Here is a 9,669-nt window from a genome sequence, read left to right on the forward strand (position 1 = left end):
TAAAAATGTTTTTATTGATTTTTAGAGAGAGGAAGGGAGAGGGAGAGAAACACTGATGAGTGAGAGAGCAACATCATTGATCGATAGCCTCCTCCATGCCCTCCACTGGGGATTGAGCCTACAACCAGGAATCCAATCGATGACCTCTTGGTTCCTGGGTCAGTGCTCAGCCTCTGAGCCACACTGGCTGGGCTGCATTCATTTCTTTAGGGAATGTGGTAAACCTCAGATTACAAAACCAAGGCCAAAATAACTTTGCAGAATTAGAATGTGGTCAAGAAACCGGTCACACTTTAACTGGATCAGACTTCAACACGGAGCATGTGTTCCTCATTCAACATGGGGAAAGAGAATAAACTCTTGCTTCTGCTCTCAGTTGCAGAGGAGGAAGTTTCTCTCTGCACTGACAAACACTATTTCTTTTTTGCTGCTCTTTTTCCTTCTCCTTTCCTTGGTTTCCCCTTTCCACGAAGTTTCTTCAGACGTCTCTGCTCCTCCTTGAAGTCCTGATGCTCGTCTCTGAATGGAGAGAGAAAAAACAAGCCAGGATTTTACAGACTGGAAAAGTACACCAATCTAGCACTGTTCCCTTATCCGTGGTCGGCAAACTGCGGCTCGCGAGCTACATGCGGCTCTTTGGCCCCTTGAGTGTGGCTCTTCCTAAGCCTTAGGAGTACCCTAATTAAGTTAATAACAATGTACCTACCTATATAGTTTAAGTTTAAAAAATTTGGCTCTCAAAAGAAATTTCAATCGTTGTACTGTTGATATTTGGCTCTGTTGACTGATGAGTTTGCCGACCACGGCCTTAGGTGGTTGTGGTAATTAATCCATGACTTCTACAAAGCACATGCTCAGCTTGGTGAACAGAAAGGATGGGGAGTCCCCAGCATACAGATTCATTGTATTCCAAAAGTTCACTTCTAACTTACAGTTCCCCTTCGGAGAAATAATGACAGTTAATTCTTGGGCCAGCCATGTAAACCTATGGAACTATGATACCACACTAATAATTACCCAAGTTTCCCTATTATACCAAGACAAAATACGAGAGGAGCAGAAAGTGGGTAAAAACTTCAATAGCTACACAGAGACCCTGAGAACCCCAGGAATTAGCACCTACTACAAGGGGGAATAGTGTGGAGGAAGCTGACTTAATGGCAGTAGACGGTTCACACCAAAAGGCTCAGGCAGATGGTAGCCAAATCAAAAGACAGGTACTCAAGGCCACCAGGACTATATGTACAAGCAGATGGGTGTAAGATGAAGACTGCCCACGATGTGTAAAAATGTCTGTATTCTGCAATCAAATACCTAGAGAACAGTGGTGTTTAAATATGTAAGCTCGGGAACCCATTTGAACCTGGTTTCAAATCACAGCTCCGCCATTTAGTAGCTGCGTGACTTTGGATAAGTGACCTTCCCTCTTTGAATCTTATTCTCTTCATCTGTAAAGTATGGATAATAATAGCATATGAATTAAATGTCACAGAGGGTTTTGCTGGACAATTTTTAACTTCCTAGGCTGTTTTGAAATAGTGGTTTTATAGGGTATGTTGTTTCAGTCCATGAACATGATGGATACAACATACCTCTTTGGGATTAGCTATGATTGCCCCAAATAATCTATTCTCAACAGTGGCCAGAATAATTCTTCTAAAATCTAAGTCACATCCTATCACTCCTTTCTTCACAGCCCTGCAAAAGGCTCCCCATCTCACCCAGAGCAAAAGCCAGAGTCCTTCCCACAGCCCTCAGAGCCCTTCATGATCTGCCTGTGGTCCTACCGCTCACCCCTTGTTCCGTGCTGCTCCTGGAACACACCAGGTGCACATCTGCCTCAGGGCTTTGCTCTGCCCTTGCCTCTGTCTCGAAAGCTCTTCTCCAGGTTCCACTGGGCTCACTCATCACCTTCAAGTCTCAGCGTAAACCTCATCTTCTCTATGAGGCTAACCCTGACTATCCTGTTTAAGACTGTGATCTACCTGCTCCCCACTCACCTAGTGCCCTCTCAGCACCCTTGATCCTGCCCAGCCTGCTCCACTATTTTTCTTTCCATAGATGTCCAACTTTGTAACATACCACATAATTATTTACTGTTTTTCCGCCTCTTCTACTTTCCCTTCCCCATTCCCATCCACCCCCAGCCAGAAAGAAAGCTTCAAAGGCAGGGGTCTTTGTCTCTGTTGATGAAATGGCCCAAGTACCTGCTAGACTGAATGGGTCACTGTTTTTGAGAATCTGCTTCCCTCCCCCTTGCAGGTCTTGGAGTAATATTTTATTTATTGTCAATTGTCTAGTTTCATCCTGCCTTTTGCCACAGCAGGCGAGGAACCATTTACATGAAAATAATTATGCTTTTCTATGGATAACGAAATGCTAAGTGTTTTTTCCCTGTCCCCAAAGATAGGCAAGGCTTTATTTTTCAAACAAATGGAGAGTGGCAGCAAATAGGTACATTAAAGTAGCTGAATGTGATTTTGTTATGGGTTATAATTTTCTATTCAGGAGATCTGCCTTCCAGTGATATTTTCTTTTCGGTCATAATAAAATTAATTTTTATTTTCTGAGCCCAGGCTAATGGCAAGGGAAACTATCCCCAAAGCAATACCAGAAGTTCAAATATGCATGGATTATAATCTGTAATAATATATTAACTAAGAAAATCTGTCCTATTTGTTCATTGTGGCTCCCTTGTGCCCATCATAAGTGCCCACATGTGGAAGGTACTTCAAAAAATATCTGTTGGATAAATGAATGCAGCTATCTGGAATGAACTAGTAATTTTATTACATTAGAGTGAACAGTCCCAAATTAAATTTTGTTTTGTTGCCCTAGGCAGGTATTTGATATATTTTATTTCGAGAGTTGTATAGTGTTCTGAGCTCCCACTTCCTATACATACTCAAACATACAAATGCAGGAAAGAGCCTACTACTCTTACTATTATACACTATTATTCTATTTTAATAGCTTACATATTACAATTAAAGGTGAACTACACCTCATTTAGACCATGTTAGCATATTAAAAAGTGTACCAACTAAAAATGCCAGAAAAGGGTGGAAGGCAATAAGAACTCCAACAAAATTGCCACCAGGGAAGAAATGAGGCTGCCCCACACCAGCTAGGAAGCAGATCGAGCAACAGGAACCTGCTCAATGTTTGGACCAGTTTTCCTCCGCATCCGCTTAGAATGCTCTTGACCAATTAAACATCTCTCTATAGCTCAGTATCTAGTCAATGTTAAGTCACATTATGGACATAATTAATTTATGTCTTCCAATAAGTGCATGTTTCCCTTTATTTTTGGTAGGCCCATCATGGATATATATATTTGTTAATCCTCACCCGAGGATATTTTTTCCATTGATTTTTCAGAGAGAGTGGAAGAGAGGGAGAGGGAAAGAGATACATCGACTGGTTGCCTAGGACATTTTTTTCCGTTGATTTTTCAGAGAGAGTGAAAGAGAGGGAGGGGGGAAGAGGGTGTGTGAGAGAGATACATCGACTGGTTGCCTCCCATACATGTGCCAATTGGGTGGATTGAGCCAGCAACCAAGGTACTTGCCCTTCACTTAGAATTGAACCCGTGACTGCTCTAACCACTGAGCACCCGGCCAGGGTCCCATCGTGAATATTTTGAAAGCCTCCATCCCCTCCCCCCTCCCCCCAAACTATCTTTTGGACTAGCTGGTCACTATTATAAGAACCACAAAACTATAAAGATGGAAAGGCTATTTTTCCCCCCTTTTCTGATCTACTGCAATAATCTCTTACAGGTTGCTTTGTTTTTTTTGTCATTACCTGTAGAGGCCATAAAAACGCAGTATCCCCATGAGCGCAAAATAAGTGTTGTGATTTGGATACCAGTCATATGTCTCCTTCCTCTTGGCCAAAGGCTGCTCACTAAACAATTTCACCACTTTCATGGATTTGGAATCAGTAGGCCTGGCAACTTCACCAAATAGCCGGGCACTCAGGCGAGTCATGCGCAAGGCATATTCTGAAAGTGAAGACATTTCTGGGGCAGGAGGGAGGAAGAGTCCCTAAAGAAAATGAGAAGACAAATGGGTTAGTGTTAGAAATTCACAGATTACTGAATGAACACTTTAGAAAGCAAAAACACAGCAAGTCACACGTGATTCTGTCCATGTTGTTGGCAGGACATGCCTTGGAGTTGAGAACTATCCACAGTCCAAGTGGCTATTTCCTTTGCATGTTTTATATTTGCAATTTTTATATTTGGTGTTCATATACTATCGCTCCCTTGCTCTATGCCCTTTTTTACAATGAGCTATTTTGTGATTCAATAAGTTGTTTAGTGATGGTCAGTTTACCTTTTTGTAGGCTAGATGAGGGCAGAGAAACAAGTTTTCCTACCACAGTATTATTATACCTTCAAAAACACCCACCTAAGCAGTCTGCAGAATAAATATGCTGACTGCTTGCCATCTAAAGGTTTAATCATGGCAGAGAAATAATTATGCTGTTGTCTTTATTATCAGCCCTTTGAACACTGATCTCCTCAAGGGCTCCAGATGGCTGCGAACTGCTAATGAGTTATGAGGTCATTTAGCCTCTAGGTTGCTGGATTGAATTCTGCTTAGAGACTGAGAGCCATTTGGGAAAAACAAAGATAGTGGTCTTATAGAAATAAAGTGAAGAGCTCAAAAGATTCATTTTATTCCCGAATAGAGGGCACTTGTGAATTGTGATATTGCTTATCTTCCATCTTATATATTCTGCTTTATTGCAAACTAGCTAAGTCTTATTAGCTGAAAACAGTAACTTGTTCTTCAGAGGTGTGGGAAGCCACCGCATGCCAACACTGTCATGAGCATGCACCAAGGAACGCGGGACGCTGATGGACCTTGAGCGTTAGCAGGGCTTACGCTAGGCACCGATTGTTCATGTTGAGATAGTGGTGTCTCGAAGCAATCTCCTGACCTGATAGCCTCCAAGTAAATGTTTACTGGACCCTACTGATCTTTACTGACCTTTGAGACCGTCTGTCTGCTGCTTGTTTGCTGTGCTTTACTGCGGGTGAGATGTGTATCTAAAACTGAATAAGAAGCGGACTGCCCTAGCCGGTTTGGCTCCATGGATAGACCATTGGCTTGTAGACTGTAGGGTCCCAGGTTCGATACCAGTCAAGGGCACATGCCCAGGTTGCGGGCTCAATCCCCAGTAGGGGGCGTGCAGGAGGCAGCCAATTAGTGATTCTCATCATTGATGTTTCTGTCTCTCCCTCTCCCTTCCTCTCTGAAATCAATAAAAATATATTTTTTAAAAAAGAAGCAGACTAGGCCAGGACTCAGTGAGCCTCTTCATGAAAGAGGTTCCACCTGGCCCCCCAATGCCGCCTTTTTTTTTTTTTAAATATATTTTATTGATTTTTTTACAGAGAGGAAGGGAAAGGGATAGAGAGTCAGAAACATCAATGAGAGAGAAACATCGCGATCAGCTGCCTCTGCACACCTCCTACTGGGGATGTGCCCGCAACCAAGGTACATGCCCTTGACCAGAATCGAACCGGGGACATTTCAGTGGATGCTCTATCCACGGAGCCAAACCAGTTAGGGCCCCAATGCCTTCTAAATTCATATTTCTTGTATAGCATTTTCATTTGTGCATCGGCCCCTCCTTCAGATCCTGAACCTAGCTGTGCAGGTCGAGGCAAGAGGGATAGAATGTTCAAATAGGTATATAAATGGTATCTGTAATATGCAGAAATCATAGCTAAAATATCAAAAATTATATAGGTGATACATAAAAACCAAGAATGCTCTGGTGAAATAACTATCTTATTCCATTCCAGTTAAATGTAGGTACCTATTGGCAGAATATGCTAATTTGACATTTTTGTACATAGTGAGATGAGAATCTATGCTAAGAGACCATCTTGGGGGATAGTTCAGCTGGGATAAAAAGGAGTTGATCTCCAAATAGAAAAATGTCATAAACCTGTCTTGAAAAAAAGGTGGAAAAAATAGACCAAAAAACCCTCCTAAACAGGAAGGGTGTTAAGTACATTTCAAAATATCTAGTGCAAGAAAAACAAAACCAAAAATCAGTGTTTAAATTAAGGAATATTTAATGTGTATGTCAAGATCCATTGAAAGAGCAGAGGCTGGCCTAAAACCAACTTAAGAATTATCAATCTCAAACCATTTATCATTCTGAAACCAACCAAGCAATCTTGGGCCAATAGTGCCACCTGAAGGCCAGCAAAGGGACAATTGTTAGATCCAAGATTCCTTTCCCGTCCCCGGACCCCCCAAACCAGGGATCTGTGCAAGTCTTGCTGTTTCTTTTTCCTTTTCCTTTTAGTTCCCAGATTCACTTCTCTCCCAACTCCTGCTTCATTATATGGATGGGGATGAGTTGGGGTTATATTTTCATCAATGAGAGAAAAAGTCATTAACTGTTTAACACAGTGATTTTCAAACTGTGTGCCGCAAGAGTTTGTAAAACATGCAATACCTGACTATTTAGTCAGGGACACTGACCTCTTTACCTTTATTTTATTTTTTCGTATATGTCCTAAATTTTCATAAGATGCCCTATACACACATTTGCCACTAAAAATTGAAATAGCTCATCAAAAAACTTGTTACAACTCAAGTTTTTGAAAATCAGAGAATCTAGTTAATGCACCCTGCACTAATCATGTTGTAGCCAAACCATTCAATGTATTCTGTTTTACATTTTTTCCATACAAGTTACTTGCTTCTCATTCTTGATGTTGGGTTTCATCTTACTGACTTCAGGCTTCTAAAACACAATGACAACACTCAGACCTATTAGTGCTTCTTTGGGTCAAATAAAAAAGGAACTGAAGTATATTGAAGTCATTTAAATGCAATCTAAATTGATTCCTGGTATCAAGGTAGACAAGAAAAAGATACAAGAGAAAGACCATCACAGAACTTCTATCATAGGTGATCTAAATATTAGTATACAGTCTATCCTAGCAGAGTAGTTTGCCTAAGCTGCTGTATAATGACTTAAAATTACTAGCAAGAAAAAAAAAAGTACAAGAACAAGGTTTATGTCCAAATCGACTCCATGTTATAATTCTCCATGATATTATATTATCAGAAGGATCTGATAATATTATCAGAAGGATCTCCATGATATAGGCAATAATGACAGCTACATGTAAATCTTCTGAATCTTGATTCAATCTCAAGTTTCCTCTCCTGTAGGTCTTTTTTAAGCAAAGATCTAATAACTTGTAACATCCTTTCTTTCAGAACAGTTCCCCACTCCATGTCGTCTCCTATACAGCATGCCCTGATTCAGCCCCAGTCCAACCCCTTTAAGTTTTTTTCTCTGTCCTGCTGTTGGGGTGAATGTTTTGGTGGAAGGGAAGGGAATTTTGTAGTAGGGCTGAGAGTCAAGTTACTAAGTCCTTTGCTAGTACTTGAGTGCCAGCTGACTCTACTTCACGGGGAATCTGAGAAGACTCCGGGGTCCAGGGTGGGTTATTGGAAGTCAGTCACAGCCTGAAGTTCCTCCTGAATTCCATCTCCAAAGAGTTCAAGCAGAAAGTGATGTTCAAAACTCTCAAATTGCTACAAAGTCCCTCTTTTCCTTTAGGTTGTCAAATAAAATGACAACAGTCAACACAATAGCTGTCCGGTGTGGGTGAATCAAAATTATACCTATTTTTTTTATCAGATTGGCAAAAATATATACGTATTTTGGTGTGCCACAGAATTTTAGTAATTAGTGTGTGCCATGAAATGAAAAAGGTTGAAAACCGCTGGTTTAATGTATAAATAGAAAATAGTTAACAAGTTAGTGCTTTAAACCTCTAAAGGCCTTGCAAATTTTGTGCACCGGGCCTCTAGTAGCTTATAAATCAAAAGATCTCATTAGAATCCATTGGAATGTGATTATATCACAAAATCCAAGTCCTAAAACTTTTATTATGGAGAAAGGGAATAAACCTTTTCAAACCTGAGTCTCTTACTAGGAACAGAGAACCACTTGCTAAATAGAAGGAAACTGAAAATGGTTATAATTATCAATTACTGCTTTGTAGTCTCCTTCCACATAGCCCATATGTGTCTGATTAAGAATGGCATAGGAACTTGATGTTCTTTTTTTCCCCCCACATAGGCTAAAACAGCTTAGAAGTTTTGCTGCCCATAAATATTGGTTCTAATACTGGCAAACTGCCACTTTTTACTAGCCTTAAGTTTTTAAAAAATTCAAATGCCATACTTAGGACTTTTTAAGGCCTTGATATGCCTTTTTATGGATTCCTTCCATTTTATCTTTAAAAAAAAAATCTGATGACCTTGTTAAAGGCATTAAAGTAAAAGGCAAATATTTTACATGTCAATTAGATTTTTATTCACATGAAGCCATTCTAAGAGGTACAATTAAATCACTTTTCTTTAAATGTGAACTAAATAAAACAGTATCATGAAGGAAAATTAACGAGTTAAAAATGGTAAGCAAAAAACAAATTACTCAAACATATTAGGCCTACATAAGGAAATTCCCTATTTTTACTTTGGCATAAAAGGGCAAGTTTCTTTGATTTTTTTCCTGATACTTCTGATGCACTTAAAAGGTCAGGTTCAATGTTTATTTCAATATTGGTTTCAAATTAGGTTTGCCTTTTTTCTTTGAAAAGTGCTGGAGTTCTTAAGTTGGATATCCCTTGGCGTGGTGAATCCTGTGGAACTTTAAAAATGTATGCTGAATCGTTCGTGTGCGTGTGTGTAAATCTTGCTGGGGAGCGCTTTCTCCAGTTTCTCAAAAACCAGTGGTTAGAGGAGAGCTCCAGCTCTGGAGCTGAGAATCTGGGTGGAATTTTGCCTCTGCGCTTTCATGGCCTAACGTGTTAGTAGTAGGCACTGAACTCCTGGCCTCCGTTTTCTCATCTGCTACATGAGGACAGTTTCACTGCCTCCTGCGTAGTGAGGCTGGCGCACAGAACTCATGGCCCAGTGCCTGCCCTAATCATCAGCTGGCCCCAAGGAACTCACACGCTGTGCACACGTGTTTCCAGGAAAACAATCTAAACACAATGCTTTCTTATTTTTAAAGCCCGGTACTGATCATTCTACTGGGTCTCAGAGACATCAACGGCTCTGGATATACACCGAGTGGCCAGATAATTATGACCACCTGACGTTTGTAGGCAAATTAGCTATAATTTCGCACTGAAGTTGCTAGAGGGCCAGATCATTATAAACAGGGAAGCAGGTTGTTTACCACCACAGTAGAAGTGATTTTTTTCTGAAGATATGGGTAAGCAACGCGATTTATCAGCCTTTGAATGTGGGAGATATATATATCCTGTGGTGGAAGGAACCGTGTCAAGTCACCTGACGTCGAATCGGCAGGGTATTTCGCGAATATTTTTCTTAAGTATCACTTTATTATATTTTTCTCAAGCTGCTAACAAAATTAATCTGCTTACCCCACACAAAGCTACGGTGCAAAAAGCCATCTGGTGAGCAAAGAAACGGAGTCTTGAAAGATCCCTAATCAAGAAGACAGTAACAGCGCCGGAGAGGAAACTAGGCTAGCGTCCTTAGTTTAGAGAAAATCCCCCAATTTTCGCAGGAAAAGGCCAAGTTGTTTGTATGATACCGGCGAACCTTCCAAGCTGCTTAAAAATGAAATTGTCTCCTCCTGTTCTTT

The 9,669-nt window shown here is 40.6% G+C and overlaps 1 protein-coding gene across 2 annotated transcripts in view; it reads right to left on the reverse strand.

Annotated features, from left to right (window-relative positions):
* Positions 1–209: 209 nt before the first annotated feature.
* The window catches only part of MRPS33 (mitochondrial ribosomal protein S33), a 9,654-nt gene continuing 194 nt past the window's right edge, over positions 210–9,669 (reverse strand). Inside the window, exons 1-3 of one of the 2 annotated variants that reach the window (XM_005875014.2) lie at positions 9,446–9,599; positions 3,808–4,049; positions 210–519 (exon numbers count right to left, since the gene is read on the reverse strand). In XM_005875014.2, coding sequence (XP_005875076.1) covers positions 414–519; positions 3,808–4,049; positions 9,446–9,475 — 378 coding nt within the window. In that variant the 5' untranslated portion in view covers positions 9,476–9,599 and the 3' untranslated portion in view covers positions 210–413. Of the gene's footprint in view, positions 520–3,807; positions 4,050–9,445; positions 9,600–9,669 lie in introns of those variants that run through there. The other variant, XM_005875015.2, reaches the window with a different exon arrangement.

The sequence above is a fragment of the Myotis brandtii genome, unplaced genomic scaffold (genome assembly GCF_000412655.1).
Source record: "Myotis brandtii unplaced genomic scaffold, ASM41265v1 scaffold455, whole genome shotgun sequence".
Lineage (NCBI taxonomy): Eukaryota > Metazoa > Chordata > Mammalia > Chiroptera > Vespertilionidae > Myotis > Myotis brandtii.